At 43.5% G+C, this 26,361-nt stretch overlaps 1 protein-coding gene across 4 annotated transcripts in view; it reads left to right on the forward strand.

Moving 5' to 3' along the window:
- LOC110530231 (glypican-5) overlaps positions 1–26,361 on the forward strand; it is a 218,286-nt gene that overhangs the window by 18,193 nt on the left and 173,732 nt on the right. For all 4 annotated transcript variants that reach the window (XM_036985798.2, XM_036985799.2, XM_036985801.2 and 1 more), the window contains exon 2: positions 10,874–11,035. In XM_036985798.2, the coding sequence (XP_036841693.2) occupies positions 10,874–11,035 (162 nt within the window). The remainder of the gene's footprint in view (positions 1–10,873; positions 11,036–26,361) is intronic.

The raw sequence follows: 26,361 nt of genomic DNA on the forward strand, positions 1-26,361 counted from the left end.
AACAAGTCTCTCACAGTTGCCGCTTGCTATAGTCCACCTTCTGCCCCCAGCTGTGCCCTGGACACCATATGTGAATTGATTGCTCCCCATCTATCTTCAGAGCTCGTGCTGTTAGGTGACCTAAACTGGGACATGCTTAACACCCAGACCATCCTACAATCTAAGCTTGATGACCTCAATCTCACACAAATTATCAATGTACCTACCAGGTACAACCCCAAATCCGTAAACACAGGCACCCTCATAGATAACATCCTAACCAACCTGTCCTCCAAATACACCTCTGCTGTCTTCAACCAGGATCTCAGCGTTCACTGCCTCATTGCCTGCGTCCGTAATGGGTCTGCGGTCAAACGTCCATCCCTCATCACTGTCAAACGCTCCCTAAAACACTTCAGCAAGCAGGCCTTTCTAATCGACCTGGCCCAGGTATCCTGGAAGGATATTGACCTCATTTCATCAGTAGAGGATGCCTGGTTATTCTTTAAAAGTGCTTTCCTCACCATCTTAAATAAGCATGCCCCATTAAAAAAATGTAGAACCAGGAACAGATATAGCCCTTGGTTCACTCCAGACCTGACTGCCCTTGACCAGCACAAAAACATCCTGTGGCGTACTGCATTAGCATCGAATAGCCCCCGCGATATGCAACTTTTCAGGGAAGTTAGGAACCAATATACACAGGCAGTTAGGAAAACAAAGGCTAGCTTTTTCAAACATACATTTGCATCCTGTATCACAAACTCCAAAAGGTTCTGGGACACTGTAAAGTCCATGGAGAATATGAGCACCTCCTCCCAGCTTCCCACTGCACACTGGGGCTAGGAAACACTGTCACCACCGATAAATCCACGATAATTGAGAATTTCAATAAGCATTATTCTATGGCTGGCCATGCTTTCCACCTAGCTACCCCTACCCCGGTCAACAGCCCTGCACCCCCCACAGCAACTTTCCCAAGTCTCCCCATTTCTCCTTCATCCAAATCCAGATAGCAGATGTTCTGAAAGAACTGCAAAATCTGGACCCCTACAAATCAGCCGGGCTAGACAATCTGGACCCTCTCTTTCTAAAATTATCAACAGGAATTGTTGCAACCCCTATTACTAGCCTATTCAACCTCTCTTTCGTATCGTCTGAGATCCCCAAAGATTGGAAAGCTGTCGCGGTCATCCCCCTCTTCAAAGGGGGAGACACTCTAGACCCAAACTGCTACAGACCTATATCTATCCTACCCTGCCTTTCTAAGATCTTCGTAAGCCAAGTTATCAAACAGATCCCAGACCATTTCGAATCCCACCGTACCTTCTCCGCTATGCAATCTGGTTTCCGAGCTGGTCATGGGTGCACCTCAGCCACGCTCAAGGTCCTAAACGATATCATAACAGCCATCAATAAGAGACAATACTGTGCAGCTTTATTCATCGACCTGGCTAAGGCTTTCGACTCTGTCAATCACCACATTCTTATCGGCAGACTCAACAGCCTTGGTTTCTCAAATGACTGCCTCGCCTGGTTCACCAACTACTTCTCAGACAGAGTTCAGTGTGTCAAATCGGAGGGCCTGTTGTCCGAACCTCTGGCAGTCTCTATGGGGGTGCCACAGGGTTCAATTCTCGGGCCGACTCTTTTCTCTGTATACATCAATGATGTCGCTCTTGATGCTGGTGATTCTCTGATCCACCTCTACGCAGACGACACCATTCTGTATACTTCTGGCCCTTCTTTGGACACTGTGTTATCTAACCTCCAGACAAGCTTCAATGCCATACATCTCTCCTTCCGTGACCTCCAACTGCTCTTAAATGCAAGTAAAACTAAATGCATGCTCTTCAACCGATTGCTGCCCGCACCTGCCCGCCTGTCCAGCATCACTACTCTGGACGGTTCTGACTTAGAATATGTGGACAACTACAAATACCTAGGTGTCTGGTTAGACTGTAAACTCTCCTTCCAGACTCACATTAAGCACCTCCAATCCAAAATTAAATCTAGAATCGGCTTCCTATTTCGCAACAAAGCCTCCTTCACTCATGCTGCCAAACATACCCTTGTAAAACGGACTATCCTGCCAATCCTTGACTTCGGCGATGTCATTTACAAAATAGCCTCCAACACTCTACTCAGCAAATTGGATGCAGTCTATCACAGTGCCATCCATTTTGTCACCAAAGCCACATATACTACCCACCGCTGTGACCTGTATGCTCTCGTTGGCTGGCCCTCGCTTCATATTCGCCGCCAAACCTACTGGCTCCAGATGATCTATAAATCTTTTCTAGGTAAAGCCCCGCTTTATCTCAGCTCACTGGTCACCATAGCAGCACCCACCCATAGCACGCGCTCCAGCAGGTATATTTCACTGGTCACCCCAAAAGCCAATTCCCCCTTTGGTCGCCTTTACTTCCAGTTCTCTGCTGCAATGACTGGAATGAATTGCAAAAATCACTGAAGCTGGAGACTCATATCTCCTTCACTAACTTTAAGCACCAGCTGTCAGAGCTGCTCACATATTACTGCACCTGTACATAGCCCATCTGTAAATAGCCCATACAACTACCTCATCCCCATACTGTTATTTAAAAAAAAAAAAAAAAATCCTTTACACCCCAGTATCTCTACTTGCACATTCATCTTCTGCACATCTGTTACTCCAGTGTTTAATTGCTAAATTGTAATTATTTCACCACTATCGCACCCCTTATCTTACCTCATTTGCACACACTGTATATAGACTTTTTCTATTGTGTTATTGACTGTATGTTTGTTTATTCCATGTGTAACTCTGTGTTGTTGTATGTCGCACTGCTTTGCTTTATCTTGGCCAGGTCGCAGTTGTAAATGAGAACTTCTTCTCAACTAGCATACCTGGTTAAGTGAAGGTTGAATAAAAAAAATTAAAAAATATATAACTTTTTACCACATCAAAAAGGTTGCTAGCCAAAATGGTATTGTGTTTAGGAGCTAGCCCCATTGAAATGTAAGTATGTAACCTCTGTTCTCGTCATGCTAGCGGTCTTGTGTGTTTGTATGCAAATGTACAGTATGTTCATATTAGTATACTTACCCATTCTACTTACCTCTTTTCACCTGTTGCCAAGGAGGCCCTCGACATAAGACGGGAGTTTTTTTCTGTGCTGTCTTACGCGATTCCTGTTAGCAGATGATTGACAATGGCTTATAATTGGTTGTCTCTTGTGCTTGTCTTTATTTTCTAAAAGGTTAAAAGGTGGAGAAATGTGGCTGAAACAAAAAAAGAGGATCTGAAGATAGTTAATTAAGTCAAAGCTGAATGAAGACAAGTCCTCAAAGGGATTAACAAAAAAGTACAAATATGTCATTTAATATGTAATTATTTTAATAATAAAAATGTGAGTGAAAGAGACTGTCATTTCTTCAAACAATCATCTTTATTTAATAACAATTGCAATAATGGAGAGGTTAATAAATCAGATGGAGTGTTAAGGGCCCAACGAATGGCGTTGGGTCTCAGCTTATATAGCCAAGTATCCTAATGGAACGATATAACACGTGATTATAGCTTACCATAGCCTCACATCTCTCAAGCAGTGTGTAATGGTTGCTATGTGTGTGTGTCAAAAGAAGATTAGGGTTATGACCAGGTGGCCTTTTCTGACTGTAACGAGTGCGCTGAGAGTCGGGAAGCAAGTTCAGGGAGTGAGTGTTTCAATAAATAAACACAACTAAATACAAAACAAGAAACACGAACAACGTAATCAGGGAAGTGATGGAGTCCAGGTGAGTCTGATGACGCGCAGGTGCGTGTAACTATGGTGACGGGTGTGCGTCATAATGTGCAGCCTGGTGACCTGGAGGCCGGAGAGGGAGCACACGTGAAACTGACATTGTATTCAGCTAATAGTATGAGATCAAACCCAATTCTCAGTTCTCATTTTCTAAAGAACATCTTGTTCTTGTTTCTTCGAAAATGGGAAGCTACATATGGATAAGATTGTAGCTTGTGACAGCTGGCCTAGACCTTTTCACGTGACAACACCCCCACAGCAACAGCCACTTTTCCGATTTTCACAAGCTTAAATAAGTTTAACGAGATTTTTCCCTCACAGTTTGTATAAACATATTATTAATTGTTTGATGATATAACTACAGTTAGAAACTTTAGGAATTAACATGTGCAATAGTCTAGTAGTGACACAGTAGTGAAACAAGAAGATGCCAATAGTGATTATGAAGAGGCAAACCGTAGTAAATATGTGAGTTTCAATAGTAATTCTGTGGAAATAGTAATTATGTAGGAAATGAAAATGATCAGGAGCAATTCAGTAGTGATCAGTAGTGACATAACACTACACAGACTACACAGACGCAGTAGTAATTGAGTAGGCATACAGCAGTAACATGTTGGCATTAAATAGTAATTCAATAGTGAACATGTAGGAATTGTGTACGTATGTGTAGGTTTTAAGTAGTAGATAGCCAAAAGCTCAGTAGTTACACACTAGTCATTAAGGGAGACTAATGTAGTGATTTGTTCACCAGTAGTGAAACGTCCCAATTTATCACTCATTACTACTTTAAAAAAAAGACATAAATCACTACTGGTTAACTACACATCTCAGTAGCAATCAAGTAGTAAAACCAGTAGGTTTTGTGTAGATCTTGTGTAGTGATGAGTAGTAATTCAGTAGTACTTTTTCATGAGGCCATGGTCAGTCAAACAGCTGTTTGGGCAGACAGTCAGAGTGCTTTAGATAGGCAAGGCCTGTGGCTGAAGCTAAACCCTCTAACTGTTTTAAAGCACCCTCTTCGCAAACCTCTCAGCCTCCACATCCAACAACCCAGTCCCCTATCCCCTATTGCCCCTCAACCCTCAACTCCTTTGACCCACATCCAACATTCCCTAGTTCCCTCCGACTCTGTCCTCAAACCCTCTATCCCCACATCCACAATTCCACCAGTCCACTAAGCCTCAAGTGGCCCCTCTACTTGAGCCCCTCTGCTCCTCCCCCTCCTTCTCAATCCTCTAACCCACATCCAACTGCCCCAGTGGCCCATAACCCTGCCCTCAACCTCTTTGCCCCCAAATCCAATAATCCACTAGACCTCTAGCGCCCCCACATCCAACAACCCAACAGTCTACCAAGCCCCAGGTGCCCCTTGGCCCCAACCCGTCTGAACCACATCCAAGCCTGCCCGGCCCCCTGGCCCTGGCTCTGGACCCCTGCGCCAGTCACTGTGGGCACTGCCAGCTCGAATGCCTGGAAAAGCCTGACATTCCAGGCGCGATTCAGGGCCGTCCAAAAATGCAGGTATGCGGCAAAGCCCCTTTTGAGCCGTGTTTTCTTTAACCACGGTCCCGCCCAAGCACAGCAAATCAATACAGTGTAAATATCCTGCAGGTTCACTGGATGGGACGACTTCAAAAGGACAGCGCTTCCTGAGGTGGAAGAGTCTAGTAGAGAGAGAGAGAGGCAGCAATATGTAGAGGACTAAACTCCTGCATTAATGACCTGTTTTCCCACAAAGTTATTCCTGCTCATTGGAAAACATATCCAAAAGGCAGCGTCAGGAATTCGCCGCCCTCCCCGCCAGTAACCTATCCAAATCAAAACAACATTTCCACTCAAAACAAAATGTCCACGCCTTATTGACTAGATGTGTGATGCAAGCAAATTGTGCCTGTGATGTATTTTAAGGAAGTCTGACTGCAAAACCAAGGGCGCTTCTCTACCATCAAGACTTTCTCCCATTTTTACCCACAGGGTACCCAAGGGCACTGAGACGTGGCGGAAGTAATTATGACCAACAAGTTGAGACTTCGTGAATGAGCAGTGGCTTAATACGCCCAATTAGTCCGGAGGTATTTGTCACCTGAGGCCAATTAGGGAATTAAAGGGCTAGGTTGACATTCTGACTCGGCACTCTGAGCTGTGTGTGAATGTCTGGCCAGGCAGAACGAGCGGAGTGGCGCACACACTAATCGCTAATTTACCACCAGGACCTGTGGAGTTGGTCCTTGCCCCACCAACTCTTTTGGGTCTGTATCAAATTACATTAGTGCTAAGGGACTGTAGGGATACCCTGCAAGAGACTAAAGCATTGTTGTATAAGGGCCAGGAGTTTTGCACTATAAGGGACGTAAGCCACATCGAGACCATGAGCTACAATGGCTGTTACCTGTAAAAAAAATGTACCATGCTTTTGTTGAAAGGAAAATATTTTGTTGAGAGGAAATGTATCATAGTAACTGACTATATCTTAGATTCAACATCCTAGAGATTGCAGTGCTTTCAAGCTTTTGTTCGTACTACAGTGTGTCTCAGATATTACGTTTACACAAAGGGAGGATTAGCAAAGGTCACTTCAGTAGGCTGTGAATCACTTGCTATTGTTCAGCTCCCTTTGACGTTGGCCTCTTTGCGAATTGCAAGACCTGTCCAATATTAAAGGACTTGCAACAATCTGTTCGTTACTTCACCCCACAACATACTGGTTCTTCTCATCAGCGTTCAATGAAGTCCATAACAGCAATCTACCCACCGTATGGACAACATAGATAAGACCTTGGTTATAATCAATGTTCTGGAATATTCCGGACACCGTCGACCTGTCCTGATAGCGGCTGTTGGTGGCTGTGGCTGCCAAAGTCTTTATGGGTATCTCTTTCTCCCCCGTCGCTAGACATGAAGGACTGGGAGGCCAAGCTGGATTCCACTGTGAGTCTGTGGCCTGGATATTAGTTTCATATTGGAGATAAACAGAGTGGTGAGCCAGCCAGGAGCGAAAGGGTCAGGGGCATAGAGAGAAGAGCATGGTGAAGGGTTCTGGGAAAGAGACAGAAGGAGAGATGGGGTCAGGAACAGAGTGCGAGAGGTCTAGGATAGAGGGTCAGCAACACATATAAACAGGGCTTGGATCCCAGAACAAGGGCCTGGAGACAGACGGAGAAAACAGATGAAGGCAGAGGGGCAGTCTGAGACAGAGAACAGGTGGGGAAAAAGAACCAGACATAAGAAGGAAGGGTGTTCTGGGACAGAAGAAAAAGGAGGGAGACAGTCAGACAGATAGAGGGAAAGACGTGTGGAGGTCGGTCCAGTCGTGACTCCATTCCTAGGTGATTGGAAAAGATGGGGGCTCAGTGGACTCTCTCTCCCTCTGGGTAATTAAGTGACAGCCATGTGGCGCTAGGGACATGTCAAACAAATGAACGAGAGAGGGAATGAGACAAGTGCAACCCTATTGTGTTTCAGGAGTGGATTTGGACTAGGGAAGCTTTAGGCCTGATGTATAGGCCCACACCACCTGCCCCCCACTCCCCTCACCTCTTCAACCAACCCCCAAAATGAGTTATCGTATCAGGGCACAGCCTTATGAGCACTTGGCTGGAGGGGACGAGGGTGGTGGGGGACAGCAAGTGGGACGAGGGGGTGGGGGGCAGCGAAGAGGGGAACGGCAGAGGGGGAGAGTTTCAATATTACACGTTCTGCTAACTGTGGACATCCTCGGTGATGTCATGGCCGTGTTTATATATGGAACTGACAGTATGAGAGTGGTAGAGGAGGGTGTCAGGCAGCATGTCATGACAGGGTGGACTGACTGATGTGGGAACTGTGTTGATGTCATGGTGCCTGATTGAGCCTCACTCAGGTTCATATTAGATCGTATTAGATTACTCTTTATGTGGTTTATTATGGGCCAAGATATCATGTCTAGTGTGAGTCCAGTTTATAGAGTGATGTAAAAGTCCCAACGTGACTCACATTGTGTGTGTGTGTGTGTGTGTGTGTCTGCGTGTGCTTGCATAGGCTATATGATCTAACACATTCACCAGTACTATTTATACTCCAAGCAGAGCTTGTGTTTTTAGTGGTAAGCTCAGCATGTATGAAATTCTACATAATCTTATATACTTTCTCTCATTTTCTCTCCTCTTTTTCTATGCTCAGGTTGTACAGTACATTCGGAAAGTATTCAGACCACTTTCCTTTCTCCAAATTTTGTTTACGTTACAGCCTTCTAAAATTGATGAAATCATTTCCTCTCGTCATCAATACGCCATAATGACAAAGCGAAAACTGGTTTTTAGAACTTTTTGCAAATGTATTAAAAATAAAAAACAGAAATACCTTTTGCATAAGTATTCAGACCCTTTTCTACGAGATTCTAAATTGAGCTCAGGTGCATCCTGTTTCCATTGATCATCCTTGAGCTGTTTCTACAACTTGATTGGAGTCCACCTGTTGTAAATTCAATTGATTGGACATGATTTGGAAAGGCACACACCTGTCTATACAAGGTCCCACAGTTGACAGTGCATGTCAGAGCAAAAATCAAGCCAGGAGGTCGAAGGAATTTTCCATAGAGTTCCGAGACAGGATTGTCTCGAGGCACAGATTTGAAGATCCCCAAGAGTACAATGGCCTCCCTCATTCTTAAATGGAAGAAGATGGAACCATCAAGACTCTTCTCAGAGCTGTCTGCCCAGCCAAACTGAGATTTCGGGGGAGGTGACCAAGAACGTGATGGTCACTCTGACAAGATGGGAGAACCTTCCAGAAGGACAACTATCTCTGCAGAACTCCACCAATCGGGCCTTTATGGTAGAGTGGCTATGAGGAAGCCACTCCTCAGTAAAAGGCACATGACAGCATGCTTGAAGGTTGCCAAAAGGCACCTAAAGGACTCTCAGACCATGAGAAACAAGATTCTCTGTTCTGATGAAACCAAGATTGAACTATTTGGCCTGCGTCAGATCTGGAGGAAACCTGGCACTGTCCTTACGGTGATGCATGGTGGTGGCAGCACCATGCTGTGGGGATGTTTTTCAGTGGCAGAGACTGGGAGACTAGTCAGGTTTGAGGGAAAGATTAACGGAGCAAAGTACAGAGAGATCCTTGATTAAAACCTGCTACAGAGCGCTCAGGACATCAGACTGGGGCAAAGGTTCAAATCAAATCAAAGTTTATTTGTCACGTGCGCTGAATACAACAGGTGTAAACCTTACAGTGAAATGCTTACTTACAGGCTCTAACCAATGGTGCTTAAAAAAAAGGTATGTGTGCGTCTGTGTGTGTGTGTGTGTGTGTAGGTAAGTAAAATAAATAAAACAACATTAAAAAGACATTTGAAAAAAGAGTAGCAAGGCTTTATACAGACACCTGTTAGTCAGGCTTATTGAGGTAGTATGTACATGTAGGTATTGTTAAAGTGACTATGCATATATGATGAACAGAGAGTAGCAGCAGCGTAAAAAGAGGGGTTGGCGGGTGGTGGGACACAATGCAGATAGCATAGTAAGCCAAGGTGCGGGAGCACTGCTTGGTCGGGCCATTTAGGTATTATGTACATGAATGTATAGTTTAAGTCACCTTCCAATAGGACAACAACACTAAGCATACAGCCAAAACAACGTAGGAGTGGCTTCGGGACAAGTCACTGAATTTCATTGAGTTGCCCAGCCAGAGCCCGGAATTGAATCCAATCAGACATCTCTGGAGAGACCTGGAAATAGCTGTGCGGCGATGCTCTCCATCCAACCTGACATAGCTTGAGAGGATCTGCAGAGAAAAATGAGAGAAACTCCCAAAATACAGGTGTGCCAAACTTGTAGCGTCATACCCAAGAAGACTCAAGGCTATAATCGCTGCTAAAGGTGCTTCAACAAAGTACTGAGTAAAGGTTCTGAATACTTATGTAAATGTGATATTTCCATTTTTTGTTTTTTCATTACTTTTTTAGACATTTCTAAAAAACTGTTTTTGCTTTGTCATGATGGGGTGTAGATTGATGTGGGGGAAAAAAAACAATTGAATCCATTTTAGAATAAGGCTGTAATGTAACAAAATGTGGAAAAAGTCAAGGGGTCTGAATACTTTCTGAATGCACTCTATCTATACAGTATATTACTGTCTGTAAATAGGGACCTTGTGGTAGTTAGTTGTAAGGGCATGAGATCAGCAGAAGACAAGGCAGGTTGAAGTACTTAAAGTGTACTTTTGTTTCAGGTCTTGGTGGTCCAATGGATGAAGTTGCCATATGATACACCATATCCAGTCAATAATTGCTGTAGCAACAAAGCCCAAAAATGTGCCTCTGAATTAGGCTTAACCTGTTCTATTTGAATGGACACTGGTAGAGCAAGACTGCACATCCTCTCCTTGAGAAACCAAGTAGGATCTGCCTCACAGCACCCATAATGAAATAATGAATGTGCCCGAGTTGGCGGGAGGCCGTGACAGAGAGAGAGCACAGTGGTGAGGGGAGCCGAGCGTTCACTTCACCATAGAGTCCAGTACTCCAGTACACCCCCCCCCCACCCCCCCCGACTGCACACCGTTGTTGTTGTAGCCCCGGACAAAAACACCTGATTCAACTTGTCAAGGGCTTGATGATTGGTTGACAAGTAGAATAGGTGTAAGACCAGAGTTGGGAAACACTGCTCTATATGGTGATGTGAGACATGTTCTGTTTTGTAAAAACTTTCCTGCAGTCAAATGAACAAATGGCCCTATGGTGGCCTCATGGGCGGAATATTATTTATATTTTGGACCCTGATTTAGCCCACTGCAGTAAAAATGCTCACCCTGAAGTGTTCTGGCTGCATGATGAACAAAGGCTAGAATTTATTTTCAGAAAGGCTTTCGATATGGCTCAATTAATTTTTTTAAAGCCTGGGGGGAGAAGGATATTTGTATTGTTTTTGTATTCTAATGTGACAAGGTAATCGATAGCTGTACTTTGTTATAATTCGTTAAATGTCATTTTTGTTTTTTGTATTTTGTGCACAAATAGCGTCTTATAAGCCCATAAGGGCTATGCAGTGTATGACACAGAAATAAAATCAATCAAATATAGACCTAACCCTGTCCTCTCTCCCCCTCTGTCCCATCAGATGTGGACCTGTTGGTGTGTAAGCACCAGGGCCCGTCCTGCTGCACCCGCAAGATGGAGGAGAGCTACCAGGAGGCGGTGAGACGAGAGACCCTTCAGAATGTCCGCTCCTACAGCTTCGAGCTGAAGTACCTCATCTCCGGCCACGCCACTGCCTTCCAGGGTAAGGAGAGGGGGGAAAGTGGGATGGGATGGGAAGGCCTTTTAGGGAATGGAGTGATAGTGGGACAGGTACGGGGTTTTAACCAGGTTAGAGATAGAGGATCTCTTTCCGTTTGTAAACCAATTTGGACAAAACGTCACCTCCCTAAACCACAAGAAAGGAAATGGAACAGAGAAAGCTACTTCATAGTACTTGGATGAGGCCTGTAAACGAATCTCTTTGCTGACATACAGTTGAACTTGTCTATATTTTCCACCAGCATAAACAGTTGAAAACCAAACAGTTTTATTTGTTTTGATAGTTATTTGTAAAAATATATATATATTTGTTGAGGAATTCATTCAAATGTTTTTCTTCCAATCCTCTTGGGCCACTGTTGCTGGCTCCAGCTCTAGTTCCTGACTCTTGCTCTGGCTTGTTTTTGATTGGTCCAGATGGCACAGCTTTCTTCTTTTCCCCTCAGTGGTTTTGGCAGTAGCTGGGTTGTGGAGAGGTAGACTAGGGAGGGTAGAGAGTGGAATGGGTGGTGGGTAGGTAATGTTGGCAGTTATATGTATTGTGGAGAGGCAGTGGGAGCCTGGAGACTAGGGAAGGTATAGCAGAGGCAGTTAATGGAGGACTCTGCTTTTTTCACGCAGAAAAGGAAAGATAAAATGCAGGAAAAAAATATTGCTGCGTTTTATAAACGCAGATCTAAAATACTTATTTTTGTTAATTCTGCTCGGCTTCAGTCAAGGTTCACTCCAAATCATGAATGTAAAAGGACAAATTATGTGCTTCAGTTGCACTTCTCCACTTGGATTAAATATCTTTGCCCTTGTCATTGGATCACCAGAAAGCACTCTGACTGATCTGTGAAGGCTACTTTTCTCTGGTACTTTCCTCCTGTGTGGTTTTTCTTCGGTAGCAAGTTAAAATGCAAGATTAACTTCAAGAAAAACATTAGGAAATGTAGCTGGCTACCCCTTTTTCTCCCCAATTTCGTGATATCCAATTGGTAGTTACAGTCTTGTCCCATCGCTGTAACTCCCATACAGACTCGGGAGAGGCGAAGGTTGAGAGCGTCCTCCAAAATGACCCTGCCAAGCAGCACCTTTTCTTGACATACTGCTCACTTAACCCCGAAGCCACAACAATGTGTCAGAGGAAACACCGTACAACTGGCGTTTAGAGTCAGCTTGCAGGCATCTGGCATGCCACAAAGGAGTCAGAAGAGCGCGATGGGCCAAGGCCATCCCGGCCGGCCAAACCCTCCCATAGCCTGGACGATGCTGGGCCAATTGTGCGCTGCCTAATGGGTCTCCCGGTCACGGCCGGCTGTGACACAGCCTGGGATTAATCCCGGGTCTGTAGTGACGTCTCAAGCGCCTTAGACAACTCGAGAGGCCCTAAACATGAGAAATATGAAGGCCATGCATAGTTTTTTGCAAAAATTACCTTGCTTTTTCACCGAAAGCTAATTTACTTAGCTATGTGTGGCTGCTAGCCAAATAGCATTGCACTTCGGTTGTCATCTGATGAGAACTATTTTCCGGCAAATGTGTTGGTTGCACTAATGTATTTTGTGTTAAGTAAACTATAGTATCACACCCCTTATCATTCTATTGAAGCAAAATACCATGGTTGAACTTCAATATAAAATGCAGGTAAAATGGTTTATAAGGCAGGTTTTTTTATGGTCTGCAGTTTGAAAATGCAGATTTCTGAAAGTTATGTGACCTCTGGTACCCTCTCACCCACTGGTACCCTCTGGGCCTCTGAGCCTCTGGGCTGCAGTAGTTTATGAGCGGAAGTCTGTCTACTGTGCCACTTTCTGCCTGCTTGGCTTTCTCTGAGGGCAGCAGTAGATAGATGGATGGTTGGCAAGTCTGCCTGAGGGGCTAGTTCGGCTGCCAGAGGGGCTTTTACTGGGCCAAGCAAGGCCAGCTCCGGTCCAGCCCCCCCAGCCTTGTCCTCTCCGATTGGGGTGACTGGTAATTGCAATGTCATTTGAAATTTCCTAAACGGACAGATTTGTCTCTGTAAACCTCCAGTGCTATCCCGCAAAGTCTACTGGCGAGCGGTTCTGAATGTTTTTGGTGCTGCAGGAATTTGTGTACCATGCAATTTGTTTTATAAGACAATGTACTGTGTGCATAGGCATTATGCTGGCCAGTTTTGTTTTATATGATTGTTGTTCGGATACCAGTGGTTTGTTGGACTCCTTCATGGAAATATGTGTGCATGATATATGTAAGTACGTGAGAGTGGGTCAAGTTGAGCCAAAGGGTTAGTTGAGCCACCGCTTGTTTCTAGGAAACCATACACAAAATGTATCATGTGACCAAATATTTAGGAAGAGTTCATCATTTCATGGAGTCTGATGGAAGAAATCACGTGGAAAAAGTGATTAGCAAGTTTGGTCCTAAAAACAGATTTTCACCAACTCAAATGAATGTATTGTTATAGGTTTCATGATCCTTGAATCTAAAACAAAGTATTACTTTGATACATAATTTAGGGTCTCTATAAGCTTCAATATGAGGTCCTCAATCTAGCATGAAAGGACATCCTTGTAGCTGTGTGGGCTAATATAGTCAAAATGTTTGCCTTGGGGTAAGTTGAACCAATGGCATACTATGCAGAGTATTTTTGCAATGTGTCATGCATATGAACTCAAGATAGTCTAGTAAAACACGTAGGAGTCTAGCCACCCTTGAGGTTCTTGAAAGAGCAGCCAAGGAAGTGAGAGAAGGGAAGCAGCAGCAAGGGAGGAAAAAACAGACTGAAGGACCCTGAAGAGGTACATTGACAATAAAGACATGAACATGTACCTGTCTGAAAGAGGCTATGACAGAGTAGCAGAGGACATGGAGTCTGAGCTTGATAACGAGAGGCTATGACAGAGTAGCAGAGGACATGGAGTCTGAGCTTGATAAAGAGAGGCTATGACAGAGTAGCAGAGGTTATGGAGTCTCAGCTTGATAAAGAGAGGCTATGACAGAGTAGCAGAGGACATGGAGTCTGAGCTTGATAAAGAGAGGCTATGACAGAGTAGCAGAGGACATGGAGTCTGAGCTTGATAAAGAGAGGCTATGACAGAGTAGCAGAGGACATGGAGTCTCAGCTTGATAAAGAGAGGCTATGACAGAGTAGCAGAGGTTATGGAGTCTGAGCTTGATAAAGAGAGGCTATGACAGAGTAGCAGAGGACATGGAGGCTCAGCTTGATAAAGAGAGGCTATGACAGAGTAGCAGAGGACATGGAGTCTGAGCTTGATAAAGAGAGGCTATGACAGAGTAGCAGAGGTTATGGAGTCTGAGCTTGATAAAGAGAGGCTTTGACAGAGTAGCAGAGGACATGGAGACTCAGCTTGATAAAGAGAGGCTATGACAGAGTAGCAGAGGACATGGAGTCTGAGCTTGATAAAGAGAGGCTATGACAGAGTAGCAGAGGACATGGAGTCTGAGCTTGATAAAGAGAGGCTATGACAGAGTAGCAGAGGACATGGAGTCTGAGCTTGATAAACATGTCAAGAATCTCGTGGAGCAGTTTCATTGGCTTAGTAGCCTCAAATGCAGAGAACTTGCCTATGAGTTTAAGATATACAGTGAGATGAGCAAGTGAAGACATAAGAAAGGTCTCAGTACAATATTAGCGGGTGGATTCATTTGTCGTTATGAACATAACTTCCTGCTTACCTCATGTCTGGAGCATTCTGAAGCAAGGTCAGGTGCTCAACATGTCTCGACAGCAATAGATTTCATCAACTATGGAACAACAATAGAAGGCATGATGATGTTGGTGATGATGATGTCAGTTGCCTCGGTTCTAAGTTCAACTTGTCCCGTTGGCGTGCTGTGTGGAGATTTGGCGTGTGTTGCTGTGGAGAAAGTCACGTGGGGGAGCGACGTCTCACGAGGTGTTTTAAATATCCCAGGAAGTCACTGCTATGACATGGTGATGGAGTGGAGACGTGCTTGCTATGGTGACATCGGTCCCTCTCTAATTGGTGTGTGTGTGTGTGTTTCAGACTGATTTGAAGATACGTGTGTGTTGTGTATCTATGACCCTACTGTATCAGAATAATAGACGAGAACATGTTCACCCCCTCTCTCATCATCTCATCCAGTTTCAGATCTCGAAGGCGTCCTACCCCCACACACACTCACACAAATACTCCCTCAGTGCCAGAGCCTCTCCCCAACCTGCTGCCTCAGTGCCAGAGCCTCTCCCCAGCCTGCTGCTTCAGCCTCAGCGGGGTATCCTGCTCTGCTGGAGTGTTTATTTGATCACCACACTCCTCCAGGCCTCCAGGGTGTGGCCTCTGTTTATGTTCCCTTGCTTCTGCTCACTCGCCAAACACTGAGGGAGATGGCTTTTGGATCTCTCTCTCTCTTTATCTCACACTTGCTCACTCAATCACTCTCTCTCTCTCTCTCTCTCTCTCTCTCTCTCTCTCTCTCTCTCTCTGTCTCTCTCTCGCACTTTCTCACTCTCTCTCGACTCATTGTTCATGTCACACTGACTAAGCCAAAGATTTGACGGGCCCACCCGTAGGCAGATGTGAGTGTGTGTTTTGTTTGGCGGTTGTGTGTTTTGTTAGCCCAAACAGCCTACTGTGTCATGTCATGTACAGGTGGGGACATGTCACGAGTGTGACCCCGTAAAAACGAATGTCCCAATCCCGTTGACACAGAGCGGAATGAAACCGTTTCACATCTTTTTCTCCTGCTTATGGCTAGTGAACAGAGCTCGCTCTTCCTGGCCTCCTCCCTTTACCTCTCTCTGCCAGGCCAGTCTGCCAGGCCAGTCTGCCAGGCCAGTCTGCCAGGCCAGTCTAAATGTCCTGGTCACATGTGGAGGACTGACCAGGCCAACGTAACCCCCTAGTGACGTTTTTTTTAACCCTGTAATAGGGCTAAATAGACTAATAGACTATAATAGACTATAATAGGCTATAAACCGAAAATGATGGACGACCATTGCGATCAGTTATTGCCGGCATTTTGCTGATATCGTTTAATACAATACGTACCCTATACTAGAGAAATGTGACGTTTTAAATGAATACGTCTGGTATTATGTGTGATTGTTTAATGGGCAATTGTTGGCTACAAACATCAAACTAGTTGTGGTAGTTTAAAGGATAAGTGTGTGGTGCACATTAATGTTATTCATGTATCGTTCTATTTATCATTAATCACATCAATTGAAGCAATTTATCGAAGTATGGATATTTAGTCTATATCACCATGCTCTACCCTGTAGTCTTTCCCTCGTTTCTGGACACCACTGAGTTTATTCTCCCTTCTGACATCATCTGTCCTTTAACATCAGACAGCCGGTTCACCTAACTCCCACAGAGACAGGTCACACTAACTAGGGGTCAGAGGTCAGGAGGCTAGGGGTCAGGTACTTACACACACACACACACACACACACACACACACACACACACACACACACACACACACACACACACACACACACACACACACAAACAGGTCACACTCAGACCGGGGGGTCAGGAGCGGTCAGGATCCGTACATAAATATGCTAATTGATAGTGAGTGTTGGGACTAGAGGGAATGGGGTTTAGCCCCAGTCTAGTCTAAGTCTGAGCCGGACAAGATTAGACCCAAAGGGGCTTTGGTAGACAAGAGGACCAGCCTGACCGTTAAAGTGCTCCAGCCAATCAGATCTGGACTAATCTCAAGCCTTTTATTGGCTGAGCTAGGCTGGAGCAGATGGACCAGACACTTATAGAACAGGCCTCTGTGTGATATCTGTGAGAGTGTGTGCTGGTTCCAGGAGGGTCAAGGAGTTTCAGCCACCATGTCAGACAGAGGGGGAAATCCACTCTGAGTCCATCAGTGATTACTGTCCAATCACCTCTTCTTACTCTGCTTGTTTACTTGTTTACCATTAACTCTGGTAGGTTTGGCTAGACTCTGCTGGACTGTGCTTCCAGGACTATACTACAGGTGTGTGTGTGTGTGTGTGTGTGTGTGTGTGTGTGTGTGTGTGTGTGTGTGAATGACTGTGTGTGTGTAAAGATTGAGTGTGAATGATCAGATTACCTTAACCCAGACCTTAACCTTATCCATGAGGTTGATGAAACATAGCTTACCCTATATCAGTGGCCAGGGGCATGGGGACTGGACACTCAGCTAAATGCCATAACTACGTCCCAAATAGCACCCTATTCCTATATCGTGCACTACTTTTGACGAGAGCTCTATAGGCACTGGTCAAAAATAGTGCACTATATATGGAACAGGGTGCTATTTTGGATGCAGCCCATGTCAACGTATGAGTCCTGGAGTTGAAGACTTGTTGTTTACACACTCCGCCATCACCATGGATACATACTAACACACATGTGAAGTTTATTGATTGCGTACACAGATTTGCAGATGTTATCGCAAGTGCAGTGAAATGCTTGTGTTTCTAGCGTCAACAGTGCAGTAATACCTAGGAATATTTTACTTTTTTTTAAATACACACATCATCCCTTTATAATCCGTCATTTTCTGGTGTCCCTGCTACATACGTCTCGTGTCTGAGTCGTTGAAATGCGAGCTACAGTAAATGCTGCCTCAGGATATGTGGTTTCTAATTTGTACATAGCCCAGAGAAGTTCCTTGAGAGCCTTTTGGCGATGTCGGCTTGGAGGGGAAAATACATGGTATTGTTGATGACCGAAGAAAATTCTTGCGGTTGGCATTTGATGGTGAGAGATTGGAGATTGGGAGAACAAAAGGACTTGAGTTTCTGTACGTTACCACAGTCACACAATGATCATTAGCCAAAGTGTATTGGCAGTAGACCAGCTTTTAATGCCATGACATTTTCAAGTTATTAATGTGTGCCTGCATATTTAGTATTTTATTTTTAAAAAATGAAATAATTTCTATTTCACTAGGCAAGTCACTTAAGAACAAATTCCAATGACAGTTTAGGAACAGTTTAGGAACAGTGGGTTAACTGCCTTGTTCAGGGGCAGAACGACAAATTTGAACCTTGTCAGCTCGGGGATTCGATCTTTCAGTTGCCAGTGCTCTAACCACTAGGCTACCAGATCCCAATTAGCGGTTGCCAAGGCAGCAACTACTCTTCCTGTGGTCCAAACGTTGTACATTATTTACATTGCTCAATTATTACATTACAATATTACAATGCTACATTACATGACTACGAATAATGTGTGGGTGTGTGCAGATTGTGTGTTTTAGTGTGTGTGTTTGTTTGTTTTTTGTTATCTTTGTGGGGACCAGAATTCGGATTAGGGGTTTGGGATCAGCATTGAGGTAAGGGTTATGTTAAGGGTTAGTGTTAGGGTTTAGGGAAAATAGTATTTTGAATGGGAATCAATTGTTTGGTCCCCACTAGGATAGTAAAACAAACATGTGTGTGTATGTGTGTGTGTGTCTCTTCACAGTAGGTGTTGTACCGTGAGGTGTTGTTTTATCTGCGGCGGTTCTTCAGTCATTTTCATTTTCCAGCTTGCTTGAGTTACCTGAGGTGGAATAGTTGAATTTAGCCATGGCTCTATGTAGTAGTGCTTTTCCTAATAGTCTGTTCGAGACATGGGGACTGTGAAGAGACCCCTGGGGGCATGTCTTGTGGGGTATGTATCAGCGTCTGAGCTGTGTTTTAACGATTGAACGCGCTGTTCGGCACTATTAACACGTCAGTACCTCTCACAAAGGCCAGTAGCGAGGCAGTCAGTCTCTCCTCTACTTTGATCCAGGAGAGATTGATGTGTATGTTGTTGATGTTTGCGCCAGAAAATGTAGCCAAACTTTAATGAGACTTTTAATGACATAAATTACAGGCTGACACATGTCATGTCTGACAAATACAATGTAATGAGAGTCAACATTAATGCCTAAAGACTTGGTTCTGTCGACCACGTCGAGGCACGGTTCATTCGGATCAAATGGTCACAAGACCAGAGCGTGCCTGTTTAACAGGACAGTGCCTGTTTTGCACTGCACATTACCCACCTTGAATCTGCGCGGCTGCGCTCGGCATTTTGAAACTATTTAACCATAAACTTAATTATTTAAAACCTGGAAGTTTTCTGTCATTTTATGAAGCATGTCTTTGTTCCAAAGTAGCCTAGCCAAAACACGACCATAGAAATGTTAAGATAAATATTTTATCAACACTTAATAGGACATTGAAACCAGCATTTTTTTTTTCATGTTTTATTGGTTTTCAAATCAACGTTATTTTATTGTCCAGCAGTCAAAGGCATAATCCTATTCATATCAGCAGGCCTAACCCAGGCTAGTTGATGCATGTTTATATCCCCTCTCTTTCTTCATTTCTAACTGCCTGTGTGTGCAGTGGCCTTGTTTAGAAATGTGTTTTCCCGCTGATTGCCTTTTGAAACATTTGCATGTAGCCTACAGCCATGTGCACATTGTTGAGCTTATAATAGGAAGAAATACAACTTAATCAACATTTAAAGTGAAATGGTCTGACCTTTTGCATCAGACTCATTGATTTAAAAAATCATTATTGTGCAGTGGTTGTATGAATTTGGAATCTGTCGTCCTAGAAGAGTCTATTTGGAACTGTAGACATATTTTTGGTTGGCCCAGGGACGATGGGACGCCCTTAATTTCGGGCCCTGGAGGGAATTATTTTATAAAGACAAAAAGTATTTGGTTGTAGCCTAACTGTATTATTGCAATATTTTATAGGCTACCAAGAGTGGCCAACCATCCTCCAGGAGAGCCTTAAAAGGGCAGTGTTGTATTTTGAGACAGGCTTGAATATGCAAAGAAGCCAATTGGCAAAGGGTAGGCTCCATTTTTGTCTGATTCACTATGGTAAAAGACCTCTGTTGTCTGTAGTGACGCCTATAGCTAGCTAGCTGTAGCTTATACTTGCAGTACTAGATTCATTTGCTGATCCTTTGATTGGGTAGACAACACGTCAGTTCATACTGCAAGAGCTCTGATAAGTTGGAGTACGTCCTCTTGAAGTTGTCATAATTACTGTGCAAGTCTATGGAAGGGGTGAGAACCAAGAGCTTTCTAGGTTTTGTATTGAAGTCAATGTACCCAGAGGAGGACGGAAGCTAGCTGTACTCCGGCTACACTATCCTACAGAGTGCTGTTGAGGCTACTGTAGACCTTGCAAAACAGTGTGTTTAAATCAATTATTTGGTGACGTGAATATATTTAGTATAGTTTTATCTAAAAAGTATAACTTTTAAAATATTTACAATTTACATTTTTTGAAATTCACTGAGGAGGATGGTCCTTCTCTTCCTCCTCTGAGGGGCCTCCACTGATGGAAGTACAGTTGAATTCGGAAGTTTACATACACCTTATCCAAATACATTTAAACTCAGTTTTTCACAATTCCTGACATTTAATCCTAGGAAGAATTCCCTATATTAGGTTAGTTAGGATCACCACTTTATTTTGAGAATGTGAAATGTCAGAATAATAGTAGAGAGAATGATTTATTTCAGCTTTTATTTCTTTCATCACATTCCCAGTGGGTCCGAAGTTTACATACACTCAATTCGTATTTGGTAGCATTGCATTTAAGTTGTTTAACTTGGGTCATACATACCTTTAACTTCCTGACTGATGTCTTGAGATGTTGCTTCAATATATCCACATAATATTCCCGCCTCATGATGCCATCTATTTTGTGAAGTGTACTAGTCCCTCCTGCAGCAAATCCTTCACCACATGATGCTGCCTCCCCCGTTCTTCACGGTTGGGATGGTGTTCTTTGGCTTGCAAGCATCCCCCCTTTTCCTCCCAACATAACGATGGCCATGATTGCTAAACAGTTATATTTTTGTTTCATCAGACCGGAGGACATTTCTCCAAAAAGTACAATCTTTGTCCTCATGTGCAGCTGCAAACCATAGTCTGGCTTTTTTATTGCAGTTTTGGAGCAGTGGCTTCTTCCTTGTCGAGCGGCCTTTCAGGTTATGTCGATATAAGACTTGTTTTACTGTGGATATAGATACTTATGTACCTGCTTCCTCCAGCATCTTCACAAGGTCCTTTGCTGTTGTTCTGGGATTGATTTGCACTTTTCATACCACAGTACGTTCATCTCAGAACGCGTCTCCTTCCTGAGCGGTATGACCACGGCGTGGTCCCATGGTGTTTATACTTGCATACTATTGTTTGTACAGATGAACGTGGTACCCTCAGGCAGTTGGAAATTGCGCCCAAGGATGAACCAGACTTGTGGAGGTCTCCAATTTATTTTCTGTGGTCTTGGCTGATTTCTTTTGATTTTCCCATGATGTCAAGCAAAGAGGCACTGAGTTTGAAGGTAGGCCTTGAAATACATCCACAGGTACACCTCCAATTGACTCAAATGATGTTAATTGGCCTATTAGAAGCTTCTAAAGCCATGACATAATTTTCTGGAATTTTCCAAGCTGTTTAAAGGCACAGTCAACTTCGTGTATGTAAACTTCTGACCCACTGGAATTGTGATACAGTCAATTATAAGTGAAATAATCTGTCTGTAAACAATTGTTGGAAAAACAACTTGTGTCATGCACAAAGTAGATGTCCTAACCGACTTGCCAAAACTATAGTTTGTTAACAAGAAATTTATGGAGTTGTTAAAAAAACGAGTTTTAATGATTCCAACCTAAGTGTATATAAACTTTCGACATCAACTGTATATATGAAGATCGTTTAGTGCCTAAAAAATGTGATAAATACAAACAAAAATTAATTTAAAAAGTTGCCTGATCTTTCTTATCTCTCAGAATAATTGTATTTTTTTTACTATCGTGTGCCATGTAGTGGCCATTAGCATTAATGCCATATTCAATGTTTCATCCAATCATTCTTTTATATAACGTTCAAAGGTTTGGGGTCATTTAGAAATGTCCTTGTTTTCCGTATGTCCTTGTTTTCCACATTTCCAAATGCGTTGCAAAATGAATAGGAAATATAGTCAAGACATTGACAAGGTTATGAATATAGATTTTTAATTGAAATAGTGATTGTGTCCTTCGCTTCGCTTACTTTGCTTTTGTCAAAGAATCCTCCATTTGCAGCAATTACGGCCTTGCAGACCTTTGGCATTTGTTGAGGGAATCTCAAGAGATTTCACCCCATGCCTCCTGAAGCACCTCCCACACTTTGGATTGGCTTTATGGGCACTTCTTACGTACCATACGGTCAAGCTGCTCCCCCAACAGCTCAAAAGGGTTGCGATCCGGTGCCTGTGCTGGCCACTCCATTATAGACAGAATACCAGCTGACTGATTCATCCCTAAATAGTTATTGCATAGTTTGGAGCTGTGCTTTGGGAAATTGGCTCCAATTAAGCACCGTACATAGGGTATGGCATTGTGTTGAAAAATGGAGTGATAGCCTTCCTTCTTCTAGATCCCTTTTACCCTGTACAAATCTCCCACTTTACCACTACCAAAGCACCCCCAGACCATCACATAGCCTCCACCATGCTTGACAGATGGTGTCAATCACTCCTCCAGCAACTTTTCGTTTTTTCTGCATCTCACGAATGTTCTTCTTTGTGATCTGAACACCTCAAACTTAGATTAGTCTGTCCATAACACTTTTTTACTCTTTCTTCCTCTGTCCAGTGTCTGTGTTCTTTTGCCCATCTTAATCTTTTATTTTTATTGGCCAGTCTGAGATATGGATTTTTGTTTGCAACTCTGTCTAGAAGGCCAGCATCCCCGAGCCACCTCTTCACTGTTGGCGTTGAGACTGGTGTTATGCCGGTACAATTTAATGAAGCTGCCAGTTGGGGACTTGTGAGGCGTCTGTTTCTCAAACTAGACACTCTAATGCACTTGTCCTCTTGCTCAGTTGTGCACTGGGGCTTCCCACTCCTCTTTCTATTCTGGTTAGAGCCAGTTTGCACTGTTCTATGAAGGGAGTATTACACCGTGTTGTACGAGATCGTCAGTTTCTTGGCAATTTCTTGCATGGAATAGCCTTCATTTCTCAGAACAAGAATAGACTCATGAGTTTCAGAAGAAAGTTATTTTTGAGCCTGTAATCAAACCCACAAATGCTGATGCTCCAGATACTCAACTAGTCTAAAGCAGGTCAGTTGTATTGCTTCTTTAATCAGGACAACAGTTTTCAGCTTTGCTAATATAATTGCAAAAGGGTTTTCTAATGATCATTTAAAATTATAAACTTGGATTAGCTGACATTGGAACACAGGAGTGATGGTTGCTGATAATGGGCCTCTGTACGCATATGTAGATATTCCATAAAAAATCAGCCGTTTCCAGCTATAATAGTCATTTACAACATTAACAACATCTACACTGTATTTCACACATTAGCAGGAGCACATAAAATTGTCAGAGATTCCAGTCACCCAAGTTATAGACTGTTTTCTCTGCTACCGCACGGCAAGCGGTACCGGAGTGCCAAGTCTAGGACCAAAAGGCTCCTCCACAGCTTCTACCCCCAAGCCATTAGACTGCTGAACAATTCATAAAAATTGCCACTGGACAATGTACATTGACCCCTCCGTTGGCCACTGCTGCTACTTACTGTTTGTTTGTTATTACCTATGCATAGTCACTTCGCCCCCTCTTACATGTACAGATTACCTCAACTAGCCCGTACCCCTGCACACTGACACGGTACCGGTGCCCCCTGTATATACTCGTTATTGTTATTCTTATTGTGTTTTTTTTTTTCATTTTTTTTTTCAGCCTACTTGGTAAATATTTTCTTCTTCTTGAACTGCACTGTTGGTTTTAATTTTTTCATTTTTTTATTTGACCTTTATTTAACCAGGTAGACCAGTTGAGAACAAGTTCTCATTTACAACTGCGACCTGGCCAAGATAAAGCAAAGCAGTGCGACACAAACAACACAGAGATACACATTGGATAAACAAAAGTAGAGTTAATAACACAATAGAAAAATGTATATACAGTGTGTGCAAATATAGTAAGATTAGGGAGGTAAGGCAATGAATAGGCCATAGTGGCGAAATAATTACAATTGAGCAATTAAACACTGGAGTGATAGATGTGCAGAAGATGAATGTGCAAGTAGAGATACTGGGGTGCAAAGGAGCAACAAAAAAATAACAATAGGGGGATGAGGTAGTTGGGTGGGCTATTTACAGATGGGCTGTGTACAGGTGCAATGAAATGTAAGCTGCTCTGACAGCTGATGCTTAAAGTTAGTGAGGGAGATATGACTCCAGCTTCATTGAATTTTGCAATTCGTTGCAGTCATTGGCAGCAGAGAACTGGAAAGAAAGGCGGCCAAAGGAGGAGTTGGCTTTGGGGATGACCAGTGAAATATACCTGCTGGAGCGCGTGCTACGGGTGTGTGCTGCTATGGTGACCAGTGAGCTGAGATAAGGCGGGGCTTTACCTAGAAAAGACTTATAGATAACCTGGAGCCAGTAAGTTTGGCGACGAATATGAAGCGAGCGCCAGCCAACGAGAGCATACAGGTCACAGCGGTGGGTAGTATATGGGGCTTTGGTGACAAACGGATGGCACTGTGATTGATTACATCCAATTTGCTGAGTAGAGTGTCGGAGGCTATTTTGTAAATGACATCGCCGAAATCAAGGATTGGTAGGATAGTCAGTTTTACGAGGGTATGTTTGGCAGCATGAGTGAAGGATACCTTGTTGCGAAATAGGAAGCCGATTCTAGATTTAATTTTGGATTGGAGATGCTTAATGTGAGTCTGGAAGGAGAGTTTACAGTCTAACCAGACACCTAGGTAATTGTAGTTGTCCATATATTCTAAGTCAGAACCGTCCAGAGTAGTGATGCTAGACGGGCAGGCAGGTGCGGGCAGCGATCGGTTGCATTTAGTTGTACTTGCATTTAAAAGCAGTTGGAGGTCACAGAAGGAGTGTTGTATGGCATTGAATCTCGTCTGGAGGTTTGTTAACACAGTGTCCAAAGAAGGGCCAGAAGTTTAAGGGCTTGTAAGTAAGAATTTCACTTTAAAGTCTCCACTTGTTGTATTTGGCGCATGTGGCAAATAAAGTTTGATTTGATTTAGACTGTGTTTGGACTAGAGGGTTAGTAGAGGGGAATCCCAGCCTTCCAACGGTGCAGATTTGTTTAGGCTCTACAGTGCCGGTGGAAAGGCGACAATGAAATGAATGCTTAGTTGGCTATATTTAACTAGCGAGATAACGGTTACAAGTTATGCTTTGAATCGGTGGTCTAACTAGTCTGTCTGACATGATTGTATATCTGCTGCTGAAATGTCCCGCTCTCTCTCCTCGGGCAACGGCCCACTCACACTGGTACACACGCACAGCACCACAGACATGCACCGAAGGATCAGTACGATAATGGCTGTTATTTAGTTTCATATTTTAAAGTGTGCTTTCATCAATGACATTAACGAAAATTATGAAACTCATTTCCATGACTTTTCATGACCTTCCAAACCCTCATTTGACAACTTAGAACAGCTCATCATGCCATTCAGGCTGGCACATTTTCAATCTGTGCAATCTCGTACATTCTACTGTCACCCACCGATTCACAGATGAACGTGAACAAAGCAGAATTGGAAAAGGAATGCCCACTCTCCATTGCTATTCAATTAAGCATTCTGCTTTGATCAACCTTTTTTTGCCTCTGTGTGTGAATCTGGGCCAGCGATAGCTTACTTTATTTTTTATACAGGAGCTGGTACGCAATTTCCCAAAAATGTGAAGTGCCAGTACGGCATTCCAGACAGCTCCGGCCCAAGTCGAGCACCGTCTATCGCACCGTCCCTCAGGAACAGGCCTTAGGTGAGGCAGGTGAACCTGTAGCCATATTACTTCCACAGTGTTTGACATGAGATCCTCTCTAAGCTTTACAGGAATACCACCCTGAATATATACAGCAACACCACCCCCGTTGCCCTTCCTGTCTCTTCTACCGTTGTGTCATCAAATGAATTATCTAAGTGAGTTTCAGAGATAACCAGTATATGAATGTTGTCGGATGTTAGCAAATTAGCGATTTGATGAACCCTGTTTCTCAGGCTACATATGTTAATGAGGGCTAGTTTTAGCCCTTTTCTGGGTTGCTGGTACATTTTTAGTGCTTTCCTGGGATGCTTATCAAAGGTAGACATGTCAGTGAGATTTACATGTGAGCTAATAGTACAAGGAGAGCTGCCCACAGTGGGCTTCCTGCTAGGGCTCAGTGCTAACAGTGTTATTCAGGTCTATAGGTACAAGATTACTGATAACAACAATGCTTTAAAATCAAAACTCTGCGTGTTTAAGTGCAACAGCCCAAGCCCCTTAACAGATTTGAAAGAGAAGTCATGTGAAGGTGAGACTCTTGTTAAGGTTGGCTAATGAGC

The sequence above is a fragment of the Oncorhynchus mykiss genome, chromosome 8 (genome assembly GCF_057628025.1).
Source record: "Oncorhynchus mykiss isolate SJ-2025 chromosome 8, ASM5762802v1, whole genome shotgun sequence".
In the NCBI taxonomy this organism is placed as follows: domain Eukaryota; kingdom Metazoa; phylum Chordata; class Actinopteri; order Salmoniformes; family Salmonidae; genus Oncorhynchus; species Oncorhynchus mykiss.